An 18,342-nucleotide genomic window follows, 5' to 3' on the forward strand; every position below is an offset into this window, starting at 1 on the left:
ATTAGTTACTACTTCAGCCCCACCGGTGTGTTGGGAAATCGTCCAATTCTGGATGTAATTACCGGCAAACCATCGTACTCAAATTGTAAATGTCGTGGATTTACTCCAACACACCGGTGGGCTGAAGTAGAAATTAATTGGCGCGTTGTTTGTGACAAACCTAAACTAGCTATGTCGGGTGGTGGAGGGTTGACACATTTACACTTGCGCGATCTAACCCAAAAACCTTACAATGAACACAGTAGATAGGCACAAGACAAAATCAAGCGGGCAATATTCCACACTTCAGAAAATATGTTGGCAACGTTACGTAAGAACAAAGGCTAAAACAAATGTAAGCTGAACATAAATAAATAAAGTAACTTTTACGATGGCAGGTCGTGTATGTTTAAACCGCATAATGGCCTTCATTGTGGGGATGGCTGCTCGCGTTTTTGTTCCGAGGGAGATGACTGCGCAGTCAGGAATGCCATAGAGCTGGGGCCACGGGGGCGCCAACAAATGCGCTCTCAAACAGCCAAGGTCACACACACGCGGGACGCATGACTTCCCCGGGGCCAGCCCTTCGCCTAATCCTAGCAACGGTGCAATGCGGCACCCGCAACATCGGAGCCAGCTTCCAAATCGCAACGTGGGGTAATTCCCGCGCTGGATTCACAGGCGTTACAAAGCTGGCGATCGTCGTAGAAAAGCGTTCCCGACGCCTCTGACCGCGCACCTACGTTCTGGCTTGCCCGTGACCTCCGAAGCGCTTTGAAAAAAATGAGCTCATGGTTTGGCATTTGTTTCCAGGATCACGCACACATTTTGGAATGATACCTTTTGTACAACTGTAGCAGGGTAAGCATCATCGCTATGGGGTGACGCGACATGGCTTTTGAAAATAATGGAAAAGTAATGTGTAAACTAAGCGTAGCTTTTACAAGTGCAAAAAAACATGCCATTTAGTTTTCCTGACTTTTTTTCTAATGGCTCATCACTGTCAGAACATCTCTGAAATGTCATGTAGCTACTTATGAAATCCGTTTAATAGAAATCTATCCACACTCGGGTCCACCTATTTAATAATCTCTGGATAAGGCGTTATTTTGGCAGGTCCGTCAAACTTATGTACGTCTGAGCTACAAAATGGCAATTTAAACAATTCATATGATGTGTATGCAGCCCAGGGGTGGTTAAAGTTAGACCAACTCAATGGATTCCTCATGGGTAGCAGTCTGGATTCCTCATGGGTAGCAGTCTGGATTCGAACCCAGGATCCCATATGGCCACCTCACAATTTGGTCTAATGCTCAATTCAAATAAGTTCTAGAATTGTAGGTGGAGGTACGTTTTTAACGAACTATTCAGTTTGTGTTTCCTGGTAAAATAAAAAATACACAACTATATAGCTCTTATTCTTGGATCTTTCGGTAAAGTCACGTAGAAGGGAAATAATACAAATAAAACGTATATAGCTCTTTATCAGAAGCAACCTGGCCACAAATGAAAGCTCAACGAAATGGCTTGTGGACATTTAATAGCAGCCAAACAATCTAAGTACATGTGGAGTGAAAAACAATAGCACCTGGAGAAAAATCCATGCGACCACAGGGACAACGTGCAAACTACAAAAATACAAGGGCCAGGGTCGGGATTGAACCCGGAACCTCCTCCATACCAGGCGAGATAGTTAACATCTCACCACAGCAGTGCCATGTGCAACATAAGACCACTGCCCAAGTGTGTTATATTTGTAGAAATTTGCTGCGTTCAGAAAAAAATAACTTGCCATGTTTGCAAAAATATATAGTACATCAGTACCCAATGACTGATGGCATTGAGTGACGAAATGCGATGGAAAAATCACCCAAAACAAACATTCTGATCTTAAGCTTTGGTCCCACATGTTTGACTGGACAGGAACAGTGGAGAGCAGCAGCAGCAGCAACAACACGATGGATTTCGCGTGCCGAAATGTATTCGGTGTTCACACAAGTAGTGGCCTCTCGTTCATCACACTGTCTTCGGCTGCTGTTTAAATGTATTGATGCTGGCTGCCAGTGATCGATGGCTGCCGACTTTCGGTTGCATCTTAGTCACGTGGTTACCCGCTTGCCTCACTCATCCTATCGCTGTGGCAGCTGCTTTGTTGATGTGGGTGCCATCCACACAAGTGAGTGATCCATATTCGCAGCGGTAACCGCTGTGACAATACCCTACAAGGAGGCCCCATTTCGACACCATAGATGCATAAACTAAATTCCTAAAAGATGAATAACTTCTCATTTGGCATAAGCCAGCGACTAATTTTTTTTTACCCTTGGTGTTTATTTGCACATTCTGGTTTTAATCAAGTCGAACACAAATTGAAGCGTCTGTGCGCCAGCACATCGTCCCAACGTTTCGTAACGGCAAAACTTATTAAGTGCTGGAAAAACGATCTTATTAGCCGCCCCCATCTATAAATCAAATTACAGTGATGTGCTTAATTAGTCCGGGGCATGTTTGCAGGCGCCAAAGCTCGAGTGTCAACCACAGCTTCACAGCGAGAGAAGTACCCGCTTCCTAGGGGCGTTAAAAAAATAAAAAGCAAAACACTAAATCCATGAACCCGACAACAGCCAGAAGGTAAACACGGAGAAGATCTCGGTGATGGATTACCAGTGATTCTTTGGCTGATAGGAGTCGATGCAGAAGCATAGAATGTAGTGGAGAGCTTGGGACAGATTTTCACGATGTAATATGAGCAAGAGGGAGCATTTGTAAGAATTGGTAGATTTCACTCTTCACTGACAGTTTTGACATGGATTAGAGCCACGACCACCAAAAGACAATGGGACAAAAGCTGCATTGTGCGCAAAGACGCAGAGGAGAGATGCACGCTTTGGAATTACACCGAGACATAAAATGGAATGCATGGATTGGGGAGCAAACACGAATCAAACGCATCATGTTGACAAGTAAGAAAAGTAAATATGGGCTCTGGGCTGGACAGTGGCCGAGACTGGTGATGAAATGTTTAGCCAAAGTAGAAAGACCACCGGAAGAGGAGACCCACTGCGGAGATGGAACGATGGCGACCAGTGCCTTGTGCAGGATTGAGATCAACGTTGGCAGCAAGATACTGAGGGGATGGCGATGAAAAGGGGCGACCATTATCCAGCAGTGGATGGATCATGGCTGGTGCTATTTTTACGTGGCGAAAACGCTTGCATCAGAATTTATATATTAACTTCCACACAATACATTGTCGAAATGCACGGTGTCCTAGAACAACATGATACGTCATAGATGGATATTGTTTTAACTATTACACAACCAGTTCCGGTATCATTGACATGAGTGACAATCCACAGAAGGCCACACAATGACCTTAAGAATGCACTTGCATCACACATTTTACATCTACTCTCAAACACAACTTTCTGGGCCCACAGTGCTGTTATTGGTCAACAGTGTTTCAGGATCCATCTCAAATATGGAGAGTAATGTAGCAAGGTGAAAAATCAAATGATACTCTAAGTGGCCATACATACTCGATCACAATAATGGCACAAAGGAGCCCACATTTGTAAAAAGTGTCAAGGGATCATTAACATCAAAGCGTGGCATTAGAAGACGACTGGATTCAAATTCTCAACGTTAAGTCGGTGCACTTTGCAGTTACTAAACCGCAGCACAATGCGAGAGGTCACAACTGGTTTTCAGATCATCAATCCTTTTAACAGCGAAGCACACGCAAAACTTATCTTAAGCACAACAGTGTAAATATATATTTTCATTAATTGTTGCATTATCAGAGTTTGTGGTACATTAACATCTGAAGGTGCACAGATGTCAATGTACCACAATTGCTTAAACCACACAAAGCGTGTTCATAGCTGGAACACCTGCACTGAACATTAACTGCAAATACATCACCTGGAATTAACCACATCTGATCAGAGCCTGGACAGGACTTGAATGGGTAAGCACCAAGCACAAACAGGTGCTATAGGCTGCTATGCAGATATGTTCTTAGCAGAGAGTGGTGCAGCAAATCTATGCACTGTTCTAACGCTCCAACCTCTATGCGCCTTGCATTAACCACATTCCAGACTGACAAGTATGGTGAAGCATGGTCAAATAACCCCCACGATCTGCATGGCGCGGGAGGCGCAGATCCAGCAATGGACTGACGAAAATGGGCTCGTAATACAACAAACACATCGTGTACTCGGACAAGATGTTTTTGTGTTGTACATTGTCGTAATGAAAAATTTTAACGTGATAATATCAGCTGCTGTGGTGTAAAGGTTAGCACATTGGATTTTCAATAATCAATCATAATTTAGTACAATTGGTATTCGTGCCATTCTTATCGTGCAAGGCGATCACAAGGGCACCCGGTTTCACTGACAGTCTGCAGCAGTTTGACAAGTCGGCGGGGGGGGGGGGGGCCTATATTGCTATGGATCATCCCAAAATGATTCGATTTCAGGTAATTTTTTTCTAATCTGGCAAATATGGACCTCGCCATATCTTGCCACTTGTATGTTGCTGTGTGCCTTCTCGCGCTCCACGTTCTCAATCATCCTCCTTGAGCTCAATCCCCACAGTCGCTTTGTCTCTTCTTGCCCCCCACCTTCCTTCACTGGAACAAAATTTCCCTCCACATTAAAGTCGCCTTCCCTCACTCGTTACCGCTCCTCGCTCAAAACTTAGGTCTTTTTTTCTAGCTCACACGACGAACCCTTAATGCCCCCCCCCCCCTCATAACCACCACCGTTACTGTTCCCTCTTCATATTCTCATGAAATGGTTATCATTCATTCCCTATTCATTCATTCAATCCATTCATTTACCTGTCATCAATTTCGCTTTCACCGAATTCACGCATCCATTGCCCGTTGCTTCCTCATCTATTTCATTCACCTCATTTCCACCATTACATTCACACACGCATTGTACCGTTGATAATTCTTTGCAAAGCGCCTTGCTTAAGGAGCTATATACATTCCGTTAAGATAAGATGACCTGCAGCAGTCTGGGTTCGAAGCTCTGCACCATGCGGCGAAAACGCGCTGCCGCTCGTCCACGACACTGCCGTGGTTCCACTGCTGGATGAAATCCACCCGGCAGTATGAACGTTGATAATTGGTTCTTTACCCTTCTATCTGGCAACAAAACTGACACCTTTTTGCAAGGAGTCATGTTTGCATAGACCGCAATACCTGCAGTCATAAATACAAACAAAAGACATAACTCTGATAATGTGCACTGTCCTTGAAGTTGATTGGTCCACACCCGAGACAGCTTTCCTAAGAGCCTAGTCTCATATGGGTTGGACCAGATGACGCCAAAAGGCGCACAACTCAAGGACAATGCACCATCAGAGTATGAGAGCTCGGGGCAAGCATCTACACCCCGAGCTCTCATACTCTGATGGTGCATTGTCCTTGAGTTGTGCGCCTTTTGGCGTCATCTGGTCCAACCCATATGAGACTAGGCTCGAAGGAAAGCTGTCTCGGGTGTGGACCAATCAACTTCAAGGACAGTGCACATTATCAGAATTATGTTCTTTTGTTTGTATTATGACTGCAGGTATTGCGGTCTATGCAAACATGACTCCTTGCAAAAAGGTGTCAGTTTTGTTGCCAGATAGAAGGGTAAAGAACCAATTATCATATTTTTACTGGCAAATGAGGTCCCCATAGAGTATGAACGTTAATTTACACCGCAATTAATCGACCGTGATTGTTTGTTCCATCGCGCAGTTAGTCGATTAAAAGATGGTGTGTGAGTGGATGGGGCACCTCACACAAGTCAAGTCGGTGTGGAAGAATAGACCAAATGTCCACCAGGGTTTCCCGCTCGTGGAGGCCCTTCCATTGACAGTGGTGTGAGCAAGCAATTTCACATTTGCACCTTTAACCTTTTTGTGAACAAGTCAATGTATGTATTCATATCGCAGTAAAGCCACGTGGATGTTCTGAGATTTGAACTCCACATGTCTTCGTGGTTACTTTTCCAGAAGATTGCAGGCAGTTAGAACCACTCTGAACAAAGACAATGCCACTCAGGACAAAGCGTTGCACAGTAGTGCTCAATTTATGCAAGAGATGTAGTCATGTGATTACAATTAATAGTTTATTGACCGAGGCAGTTTTAAACCTAACCACTCTGCCCCCCGCCTGCTCTGAGTCCGGTGTGCCTGAGATACTGAAGATGGCCCTGGTAATATCATCCAGAACGTCAGGATGTTGCAATGTATGATGTGAGGGAGGATGTGGAATTAACATTTTGTAAAGAAAAAAACCTAACCACTCTGAATTTGTCAAACTAGATTTGTGATACCTGTTATTATTAAAAATTCAAAAAAATTTTAATTGGATATTACATTCAATGTCACTGATACAAGGATCAATGTATTAATTAAAATTACGCCTCAAAAATAAAGTGAACATATGGCACAAAGGCTGTTTTCGCTTTGGAAAAAATCTAATAAAAATGTCCTCGAAAATTAACACTACTCTATACGGTTGTCATAACACGATGTTGAATAAAACTGGAGGAAATTCGACTAAAAAAAGGTACATCTTGAAAGTCTATACATTACGCTTTTAAGTTCTGATTTATCGTTATTGCTTGGGAAACCGTCGGCAGTTTTGATGCCGCATAAATCGTAAGCTTCAACACATGCACTGTTTAATCCAAAGGATCATTTGGATTAAATGTCAGAGATTCTATCGACGGAGGCAACGGCATTTCTAGGAGAGAATTATTTTTTTACCGCTGCCTGGCAGTTGATCTGGGAGACGGATTCTATTCAAAACCAACGCCTGTGTTGCCCAGATTTATGAGCAAGTGATCGAGCACGCGACAGAGAAATCACGTGCTCCGCTCAGGGGCTCTGCTTGCTCTTTGGATAGAAGCAGCAGTTGACAATAGCAGCTGGGTTTGAAAATATGCCAAGATGGCTTTTTTCCCAATTGTCTCCAAAGCAAACAAATCCAGTGCTGGCCGTTAGTTACATACTAGTTCATTTGTAAGGTTGAAATGTTTTGGCCATCAGGGATTTGACTTTTGGTAAAAAAAAAAACAGGTTGAATCACTGCATGTAACCTTGAGAATGATTGATTATATTTGGTATACACATGCTCACTTGAAAATCTCCACCGACTACACCTGCTAAGGGGTATTGGAAAATAAAAATAAAAACTCGTGCATTTCGGATCCACTTGACACGAATATAGTCATTCTTAACTTACAGCACCTTGTCACAATACAGCACTTGGATGTTGGTTGTGAGGGTTGTTTGACCATATTTCACCATGCGGGTTTGGTAGAGGGGAGTGCCCAGTGATGGTAGCCATGGCCGGCAATCGAACTCCGGTTCCAGGGTTTATAGCGCAGTGCACGAACCACCTGCATCGCAGCTCCACCCCTCATTACAGGGGTTGAATTAAAATGTGTTTTACTTGACCTTCACAATATACGCAACTCTTAATGCACAAATCCCTGCATAAATAGACGTGCAGATTTTGTTTTGTCTGCTTGGGAATTAAACATCTCAACCCTTTTACCAATATTCTCAAAGGCATCTTAAATAGGAAATATTTGCAGTGGTGCTAAAGTTGCACGCGCAGCACAGTATTGCATTTCATAAGCGTTTATTTGTAGCAATGCCGTGTTAACTATAGCCTATGAAATGCCCCAACTGAAAATAAATGAGTGCATCTGCTCAAACAAATTACCCTCTTCAATATGAGCTTTCATACTTTATTGCATTATCTACATATCTCTCCAGATGATGCAAAGCCTCCTCCTCCTAACTGTTCTTCTCTCCCCAGTGACTGCTGCTAGTGAGAGACAACTGGAAACCTGCACAGCAATTTTCTTGAGTTGTTTAGACTGAGGTGAGCAGCGCCCCTGGAGTGCTTGTGTCGACAAGTGTCCATTCGAGAGAACCTTAATGAGAACAATAAACTAAATTCCCAGGTATAGAGTCCTACATTATTAATAATTCTGCTCCAGTTTCAGCTCTCAATTAAGTGCTTGTCACAGTGCAAAGGCATTACGTTTAAACACAGCTCATCACTTATTCAAAGGGGTGGAGTGGGGAGGGAGAACTAAATGCCAGCACACACGCACAATGTGGACTAAAAACGCACAACATCACTTTCCTGTGCCTACCTGCCAGCAATTGCATTGAAAAGCAAAAGAAACATGTTATAGTTCGTGGTTGATTCTAACGTACGTTATGTTTTTTTTCCTTTTTAAAAGCCACGACTTTATTTTCTTTGCACACTGCAACACGATACAACACTTGGCACGCCACAAAAAAAGGCACAGAACAACTCTAGGACAGCATGAGAAAACGACGACTGCATTCTCTGGATTATAAGACGCACGGGAAAGTAAGCCCAACCCCACACGTGCGCCCATGTGTCAAAGTTATACAAATCTGGTCATACACGCGCACACATACAAATCTACCGAATGATAAAAATCATTCAACCCCCTCACCCCATCCTTTGCTTTAACATAGAGTTAAGAGCGCACCTTTTGTAGAGAATACGGTAACACTTGGCCGCACAGTTCCAGCAATGTCTTCGAAATCGATACACAACGTACTTTTTAAACACGTAATTCAATTGGTGATGAAGCACCGGACTACAGTTGCATGCAACGCACCGCAATAAAAAGAGTGCACAAGGAACGGAAGGCAGATTTTTAAACGCAACGACGCTGGTGGCCACAAGTAACCTAGCAAGGCAGCGGACTCGGGTTGGGAAACGCTTACGGGACCGTGGGCCCACTACTTAATTTCGCGCGGACCGCAACCACTTGAGACCTATCGCTGCGAGCATCTTAGCCGCACGCCTGCTTCGGAACTGTGACCCCCGACACTGCCGTGTTGCTGAGGGGAAAGCAGCTGGCATCGCGTTAAGTACAGTAAAGGATGAGCGTTCCTGGGAAATGCGTGGTGCATCAAAAGTACGTGAAAAGTCCTAAATTGGCCTCCGGGTGGAGCGGCGGTACAGTGGTTAGCGTGCTGCAGTGTAAAGCCGGTGACCCAAATTCGATTCCCGGCCATGGCGGCGAGTATCAGAATTGGTTCATGCCCTCACCGCCTCTTTATCAACCCACTGACCAGCGTGGTGAAGTATGGTAAAAAAAAATAAAACTCCCATTAGTGACATGGCGTAGAGGGCCTTCATCAATGCATTGAGAATTTACCGAAAAAGGACTATTTATTTGAAACCCACCCTCATCAACATCACTGATTAATTAGACTGAACCTCCGATGCAGCGTATATCGGAGGTGGCAAGGAAGGATAAGATTCCCCCCCACCCAGGACTTGGTTTGATACATTTCTCACTCGTAGAAAAATTAATACTAATACTGGTTTCTTTGTGCTCCCAGCTGGTTAAACATATCAAACCGGACTTCGAGGAAGGCACTCACCTGAAGGAGGGACGGCGGCCAGTTGCTGTGCCGCAGGTGCTTGACCTGGGAGATGTGACGGCCCAGGGAGCGGTGCACGCTGCAGCACTCATCGCAGACGAGCACGCCACGGTTTATCGATGCCCAGCCGGGATCTGCGTTCAAATGAGCAGACGACGCAACGAATCAACGAGAGCCGCCATTCCCACCTGCATGCACGCTCCTGTCCACGCGTGTCACAATGCCATCACGTGGCACTGCTCTTGTCTGTTAAAAAGAGGTCACAGTGAAGTGGATTTGGTAGCCAACATCGGCCGTGACCCCGGGCGAGGTGCACCAATTGTACCCTCTCTTCTAGCACCCCCCCTCGTTCCATTCCCTGACTACCACATTCAGATAAGCCCCTCCCCCCTCCCCTTGACTTGTATTTAAGAGCTTGTCTCTTGGATTTTTCCTCACTTGATACAGTAAATTTAGCTGTGACGGTCCCTCCTGAAGACGGAGACTTGTGTTGCCTCCGAAACGCCGCAATTTAATTGATTTATTTTCATTTATTATTATTTTATTTCTACAATTTTTTACCTACGTGACTTTACAGAAAAAAACCTAAGAGCAGAGTGAAGTGTGTTCGAATGTAGCTATACAATAAATTGCCAGGGCACTGCTGAACGAGGGCATCCCCACGCCGTTGCAGGCGATGAGGGTTATCGTGCCACACTTAGCCAATCGGTGTGCATGAGGGTAGCTCATCCAAGTGCTATCCAGGCTCATCCCTGCTTAGCTAGATTGGAGGCATTCCGGATGATTTGGCAACGGGCATCCAAATGCGTAGGGCATTTAATCCAGTTCACATCCACACACACCCTGGCGGTATCGCTGCAATCCATACAGCGTCTGCTGCTGCCTTGGATTGGTTGAATGAACTTAACATCATCTATACAACTTGTTGCTTCCCCCCACCCCCGCCCCCATGCCATATGAAAGAAGACAAGAGTTTGCTGTAGTAACATGGAGCAAGCGTGTTGACCCCGCACAGGTATGTGCAAAGACTTTACAATAGCCGGTGACCTTCATTATGGAGTACTGTACTTTTGTTTGCGAAAGCTATTGGTCATATACCGTATTCTCCAGACGCTCCAGAAAGTAAGACGCACCCCAACATTTTGGGCCCCACTGAAAAAAAAGTGTATTTTATGATGGTGAGAATACGCTATGACAGTTCTGTGGAAAGCCATCTTACGGATGATGAATATGAATGCGCTGCTTTAAATGGGAAGAGAGATGTCCTCCGGAAGGTTATTCTGAATGGCTGGTTGTGTTTTTTTCATCCTCTGGGTGAGGAAAGTATTTGTATGGAGAATTCTCACAGAAGATTATTCTTAACTACATTAAAATAACGTCTTTTGAAAAAGATTATGCGTTCCCCAGATTATAACATGAACACCAAAGGCATGCTTTTAAACATAAGAGGGGGGGGGGGGGGAAGGTGCCTCTTACACAACTGGAGAATAGGGTATATCCTAGTTACATGCTAATTTCTCACTTTAACATCATGCTAATCTCTCACATTAACATAGCCACTTCCGTACCCAGTTACATGCTAATTTCTCACATTAACACCACTAGACCCAGCCACTCCTTTATGACCCTTGGGCTACACCCATTTCAAACCTTTAAAACAGTCTGCATCAGCAGCAGGCCATGCTTTCCCACCTGATGTCGGACGCTTGTGTTGTGCCCGAAACGTCGTGATCTATTTTATTTTTATACCTACGTGACTTTACCGAAAGAACCAAAGAGTAGAGTATGGATTCCTGCAGTCACAAAAGCTTCAAATCAAGATTGGTATATCCTGCCACAGAATACGAATTTACAAACCAGTTGTCTAAAGCGGAAACGATCTTCAGAATATCTCTACCAAACAAAATTGTGCTGTAGCAACAAGGCACCGGTGGTCAAAGCAGCAACGTAATTTTAATGGTCTTTCCACAAATCCCACATGGTTATTTTTCCACAAAAGGGGCACATCACATCAATATGTTACGCATTTAAATCTTGAAGCTTCATCTGAAAGTGACTGTGCCACAGTTGTTTTTGCTGGGCCTTCGATGTCTTGCCCAATGGGTAATTTTAGGATTTGTAACCTTAGTCCGTCTCTCAGCAGGAAAGTTGGCACCATGTGTGCTAAAACCAAGACGGTAAATTCAACTCGACACACGCATGGCTCTACACAATGCTTTCAGGAACAAGCTTTGACTTGGGGAAATTAATAAAATCAACACTTCACGGACACTCGATGATTTTAAAGCAAACAAATTCCTATTACTTGCACTACGCTCGTTCCACTCTACAGTCCTACAAAGTAAAAACATAAAACAAGCTCTAAGCGCATAATGAAAGGGGAAGGGAAAAAAAGGATTTTCCATCGTGTTTGGTTTCAGGCCAAAATTCTGCCAATCAAGCAAAGCCCCCCCACACCCCCTTGTGCCAAGCGGCATATGGGCCATGCCGCATGGCTTGACATTCTTAAAGGCACATCACTATGAATTAATGCGCAGCGGTAGCACTTGCCCTGAGAATGTGTGACATAACGCGTGAGCGCGAGGATTTTTGCCACGTAAAATAGCGGCATCTAAATGCGAAGTGAAGCACCCTCTGCAATTCGAGTGCGGGGAAGGAAAAAAAGATTTTAATTTGAAGTTGTAGTGAATTGGTATAAGTTTTTTTTTACCACAAACGCTTTAATGGTACACTCAATATGGCTTAAACGTATATTCCACATTTCAATTTAACTCTGTAGAAATCGTACAACGTCAAGTTGTGGAATATTTAATTTAAAAAAATATATACGTTATTACTAGTCGAGCATGGAATTAATATAATCCAAGTACTGTACTGGTTGGGCCATGTTGAGCATGTGGCTTACAAGCGGCTGCGACAACTTGCGTGTTAAATAGAAAGCTGTAAACGATACCCGGAGTAAATCGCGCGAGGCATTACCAATGACAAAAAAGCGAAGAGCTCAGAAAATCATCAATCAGTCAAATTGTGAACGACAATGGGCTGAGCTGGCTCATTTTGCTCATCAAAATGGAGTTTAATCTGTCGCTTGCTAAGTGCGCACTTTAAGGCCACACTGAACGTAAATTATAAAGAAGATAAAATTGTTCGATCCATATTTCTCCCTGCGCTTAAGTGCGTGTACAGTCCTCTTGTAAATCCACTGCTGGATGAGGGCCTACACACACTGGGGGTCGTGGGGATCATTTCACCACGCTGGTCAGGGTGAGCTTGTGGAGGAATAGATGTGGGGGTCATAGAATTACAGTACAACAAATTTTGCTACATCATGTAACCTCGAAAGCCCTATGACAACCTGTTTTTGCATGGCGATCATCCGTCCATACCCTATCCAGGCTCAAACCTGCTTCGCTTCTGTGATCCGACGAGACTGAAAACATTCCGTATGGTCATTGGCAATGCTTCGCAGAGCCTGCATGCCTCTAATTCCACGAAAAATAACGCATCCGAGTGTGTATTAGCTGCGAACAACGGCTCCCGCTACCAACGCATGAACTGTGCGCAGAACCGATACACAGAACAAGGGCTAAAAAATTGTTTGGGGCAATGTGGTCCGTACAGCTGTCTTGCGAACAGGTTTAAAGAAAGGAGCTCAAATTACAGCAGTTAGCTGTGTGCTGTGGGATGGCCATGTTTGGGGGAGGCAAAACCACGGGCGAGGAGAGGGTGGGTGGAGGTTACGGGGATAGCTCCAGCAGCAAGATGCACTTTGTGCTCTCAAGCATGGGCGCAAGAATGATGATACACTTTGAAGGTTTGGTTGAATGAGGCTATTTTACGACATTCACGGTCAAACAAAGCGATATGGTTATTTTGTCCCTCCCTTGTTCAGGGAAATGACTGCAAGAGTTGTTTTCAGGTTCCATTGTGATATATGAAACCCACAAGGTTTTACTGTACTGCCATTATTTCTAGCAGTATCAGAACGCACGGATTAATCATCGGTTAATTTTGATGCATAATCTTCTCACGATATGTGCATTGAATCACGTGGGTATCAATCGATGTTTTTATATTCGTACGTTTTAAGTCATGGGTTTCACGTGATCGCTCCAGCCACTAGAGGCCACTAATTCACGAGGAAGTAAAACAAAAATCGGCTCTCATAAATTCACAAACCTGAATCTTGACAATTCATTGAATCGCCTGAGAAGTGAATTGGCTACATCCCCCATTATTACACGTTACATACGCTTAAGGAGTAGAATTAATCTACAGAGTTAGATTCCCAGCCACGGCTAACATCAGTGGCAAGTGATATCTGAACCGGTCCGAGCCCTTCCTTTACCAAGTCCCATGGACCACCGTGGTGAAGTATGGTCAAATAACCCCCGATTCTTCAAGGGCGTGGGAAGGCCCTCATCCCAAAAAGGACCATATATGGCCAATATACCTGACCGTACTGTGGTTAGGAATTTAGTTTGCTCATATCATTAACATAATTACAGTACTATGTTACTGTGGTGTCGTGAAGCAACGGGCACGTTTATTGATTCCCTCTACTGCCTCTGTCCATCCAGCAGAATAAAGGAGTACACCACAATTAGTCAATCGGCAGGTGGGTTACTCCCCCATCTTAACCAAGACAGCCCTGGCCGCCATCAAAGATTAAGCCCAAATACCCTCTAGAGCAGGGGTCCTCAAACTTTTTAAACAGGGGGCCAGTTCACTGTCCTTCAGACCGTTGGAGGGCCGGACTATAGTTAAAAAATACTATGAACAAATTCCTATGCACACTGCATATATCTTATTTTGAAGTGAAGAAACAAAATGGGAACAAATACAATATTTAAAATGAAGAACAAGTAAAGTTAAATCAACAAACTTGCCAGTATTTCAATGGGAACTATGGGCCTGCTTTTGGCTAATGAGATGGTCAATGTCCGGTTCCATATTTGTCACTGCTAGTCGTAACAAGTGATGCAAGTGTGCATCCGTTAGTCTAGATCTGGTTGGAGATTTCAAATGTCTCATTCTGGAAAAAGTCTGTTCACAGACATAAGTGCTGCCAAAGATGGTTGCCATTTTGAGTGCATGGTTCCTGAGATGAGGATATGTCTCAGAGGGGAGAGATGCATAGAAATTATGAAGGCTGCTTGACTTGAATGTGTCTTTCAGAGTCACAATTCTGCAGTTCAGCCAGTTCCATTTGGTAAATTATATCCACATTTTCAATGTCAATAGAAAATGGGTTACGGAAAAGCTGTATGTCCTGTTCATGGAGATGAAGCTCTTTAAATCTAAATTGGAACTCCTCCTGCAATTTTTCCAGTGAATCCACACATGTTTTGTTTGGGAATGCAACCAATGGTTTTTCCGCTAACAGATTTTGAGTTGTGGGGAGATGGCAGAAGTTTTCCTCCTTCACTTGTTTGATGAGGAGGCCTAATTTTACTTCAAATGCTTTGACGTGTGATTGCATATCACAGATGAGCTTCGCCTTTCCTTGAAGTTGCACATTGAAACTGTTGAGTAGCTCTGTTACATCCGTCAGAAAGGCAAGGTGCCATTTCCATTCTGCATCATTGAGCTCTGGTACTTCTTTGTTTTTTGAAAGCAGAAAAGCTGTAATCTGTGGAAGTAAGTCATAGAAACGTTTCAAAACTCTCCCTCGACTCAGCCAACGGACTTCTGTGTGGTACAGAACATCTTCATAGTCAACATTTAGCTCAGACAGAAATTCCTGAAATTGTCTGTGGTTTAGTGCATGAGCTCTAATGAAGTTAACACAAGATACCACAATTTTCATAACAGAGTCCCACTTCAGTGATTTACTACACAGCGCTTGTTGGTGGATGAGGCAGTGTATGGCTATTGGATGAGAATGGTTATGTTTGTCCATCTCTTGGTTAATGCGAGCAATTACTCCTTTCTTAGACCCCACCATGCTAGGAGCACCATCAGTTGTCACACTGGCTAGTTTAGCCCAGTTCAGCTCCAAACCATTCACAGTTTGGCAAACCTTTTCATAGATATCCTCTCCTGTAGTTGTTCCTTTGATGCTTTGCAGTGCAGCAAGTTCTTCTGTGACTTCGAAATAGTCATTCGTCCCACGAATAAAAATTAGAAGTTGTGCAGAATCACGAACATCATTGCTTTCGTCGAGTGCCAAGGAAAAATAGGAAAGTTTTTTTGTGGAGTTTTGCAAATGCTGATGCAAATTGTCTCCCATTTCTTCAATCCTCCGTGTAATTGTAGGTCCTGAAAGACTCACTGTACTAAATAAATCGGCCTTCTCTGGACACATCTCTTTGGCAACAGAAAGAAGGCATTCTTTAACAAAGTCTCCCTCCACGAATGGTCTGCCAGTGCACGCTATTAGCTTGGCAACTTGAAAACTTGCTCGCAGTGATGAAATATTTAGCTGCTTCTGCTTCACAAAAGTATTTTGCTGAGTTGTTAATGTATTTTTCAGTTTTAATATTTTATCTTTTCTCACTTCTCCGACCAAACAATCATATTTATCTTTATGTTGAGTTTCATAGTGTCGACGTAAATTGTATTCTTTGAACACAGACACTATATTCTGGCATATCAGACACACAGCTCTTTCCTTGTACTGCATGAAAAAGTAATCATAAGTCCACTGTTCTTTGAATATCCTACACTCCGAGTCAATTTTTCTCTTTCTTGACATCGTTGTTTCCTAGGGAGTCAAAATTGCTATTAGTAAAATACCAATATATATACAGTGCTACAAAAACAATATACCAGCAATAACTTTGCCCACACAGAGACATACAGACTGCACTGCCCCTCAATGTAGTCTGATTGGGGGAACTCCGCTTTTACCCCAGGCTCACACTGGTGCAGGTGCCATTAAAAAGTTAATTACACCTGCAGTTTTGTTCACAGATCGCAGTGATCACTCTGTTATTACCCCTCTATCATTTACTCAGCGGTGCGTGTGCTGGGGATCTACATCCCCAGCACACAGGAATATCACTGGGAGTGGAGCCGAGGGGCAAGTGAGGGAGCTGAGGGAGGGAGAGCCAGTCAAGCGCAGCCAGGGGTGGGCTGGCAGCCTTAGGCCTGGGGGGCAAGTCCAGTCAATTGGCCCATTGAACCATTCACCAGCGCAGCCCAATGAGTGCCCACCGCCGCAGCTCAATCAGTGCCCAACGCCGCAGCTCAATCAGTGCTCACCTGCGCAGCCCAATTAGTGCTCACAAGCGCAGCCCAATTAGTGACCATGGGATGTGGGTGTCATCTGTCTCACCTCTTCGGTTCGGGGGGTAATGATGCTGCCAACTTCCTCCAAGCTGCCTCTGCTCTAAAAGACTGTGGCTGCGCTGTGATGCTCAGTCTGTCACGTCTCCCGCGCTCTCTCTCCCACGAACCAGCTTCCGGCTTTCACTGCCCACAAGTCACCGCGCAGCTGGCCCCTCCCACATGCCCTGGCTTCCTCTGAGTCCTGGGAGGTGGGCGGGCCGGATAAATGTCCTTGGCGGGCCGCATGTGGCCCGCGGGCCGTAGTTTGAGGACCCCTGCTCTAGAGGCTTGACAGATCCTCCTTTCTAGGTGGCGGTACTTATGCGATGTGTGACGTGAGCGAGTAACAGCACGGCTGCTGCTCCTTTACCATTCACTACACTGTGATGTAGTTCACACATGTTACTAAATTACGTGGATTGGGTAAAAAAAAAAAAAACCTGTCCAGCAAAAGTATTCAAAACATGACCACAGCCTAAAAAAAATTTAACGCAAAAATATAACAGTCCGAAAAAAATAAGGTTTTACCCTTTCTGCATTAATCACATGTACTAGTGGTGAACATACGTGTGGTTAATGTAGACATGATTCCTTGCAAAAGGTTTCTATTTGGTGTTTCAACATCTTAACACCTCCAATTCTATTGCCAGAAAGGGTAAAACCTATGATTTTTTCATACTATGACCCTGGCAAAAAAGGTCCCATGTTATAACAGTCCACAAACGCTATCTTGCAATGGCTGCCTGCAGGAAAACATCGATGATAATCGGCAGGGAAGGCCTCTGTCCGTACTGTCTTTTTTGTACGTGGAAACGACAGGTGTAGTTTGGTACACGGACCGATGGACGGTGATAAGTGTGAGATATTTTCTTTCCACTCGGCTTCCTCTGTCATGCTATCATTTGTTGGCTTAGCCAGTACTCATTCTAACATCCGTTTCGTTAAAAAAAACAGAGAACGGAGGGAAGTCTCTAAGCTAGTGGTATATATTTTTTTATCGCGTAGACAAATCAACATAAAAGACAGACTTGGCGTGGCCAGCTCGTCATCACTGCTATTCAGTTAACACTTTGGCTTGAATGTGCCGCAGTGTATTTCTGGAGTGGAGCTGAACTTTGAACTGTGGGCACAGAGGCAGTTCCATTCGCACCCCCCCACCCCCGTACTCCACTGCAATGCGCGAATAATAGCAACTATCCAATGCCGATGGGTGGGTAAGTGTGGAATGGCAAGTTGTAAAGATACAAAAAATACTTGACAGCAGAGTTGTGAAAGCGAAATGTGTGTGTTCAAAGGGGTGTTCTTCATAAAAGCAGCATTGCCACAAGTACTCTGGACTCGACTACAGTGCATGCCACGCAGACACCACAGGGAGCTGTGCGCTATGAGGGGGGGGGGGGCACACAACAGGTTCAAGAGATGCCAAGTGAGAACACTTTCATTCGCATGGGCAGGGTTAGGACACAAGCTCCTGAAATCCACTCATCATCATCGGCTATGATTCAACCACTGATGGAAGAAGGCCTCCCCCCCCCCCAAAGCTACTGCCATCTCTCAGGATTCTGTGATGTGACAATCCAACTCGATAGAGATTATTTCACTGCTCCATCTCCTCCGAAGGCAAGCTCTTGGATGCTT

The 18,342-nt window shown here is 44.3% G+C and overlaps 2 protein-coding genes across 12 annotated transcripts in view; both read right to left on the reverse strand.

Moving 5' to 3' along the window:
* Window positions 1-18,342, reverse strand: part of LOC133348480 (ARF GTPase-activating protein GIT2-like) — an 86,606-nt gene that overhangs the window by 55,944 nt on the left and 12,320 nt on the right. For all 11 annotated transcript variants that reach the window (XM_061561320.1, XM_061561314.1, XM_061561317.1 and 8 more), the window contains exon 3: window positions 9,433-9,566. In XM_061561320.1, the coding sequence (XP_061417304.1) occupies window positions 9,433-9,566 (134 nt within the window). The remainder of the gene's footprint in view (window positions 1-9,432; window positions 9,567-18,342) is intronic.
* On the reverse strand, window positions 12,973-16,882 carry LOC133348240 (general transcription factor II-I repeat domain-containing protein 2-like). The gene is made up of 3 exons (XM_061560955.1): window positions 16,712-16,882; window positions 15,122-16,138; window positions 12,973-12,987 (listed from the first exon to the last, which is right to left on the reverse strand). Exons 2-3 carry the CDS (start codon window positions 16,127-16,129, stop codon window positions 12,973-12,975), a joined length of 1,023 nt encoding a protein of 340 aa, XP_061416939.1. The 5' UTR covers window positions 16,130-16,138; window positions 16,712-16,882.

This window comes from Lethenteron reissneri, chromosome 27 (assembly GCF_015708825.2).
Source record: "Lethenteron reissneri isolate LAM-NWPU_2019-01 chromosome 27, ASM1570882v1, whole genome shotgun sequence".
NCBI classification, from domain to species: Eukaryota; Metazoa; Chordata; class Hyperoartia; order Petromyzontiformes; family Petromyzontidae; genus Lethenteron; species Lethenteron reissneri.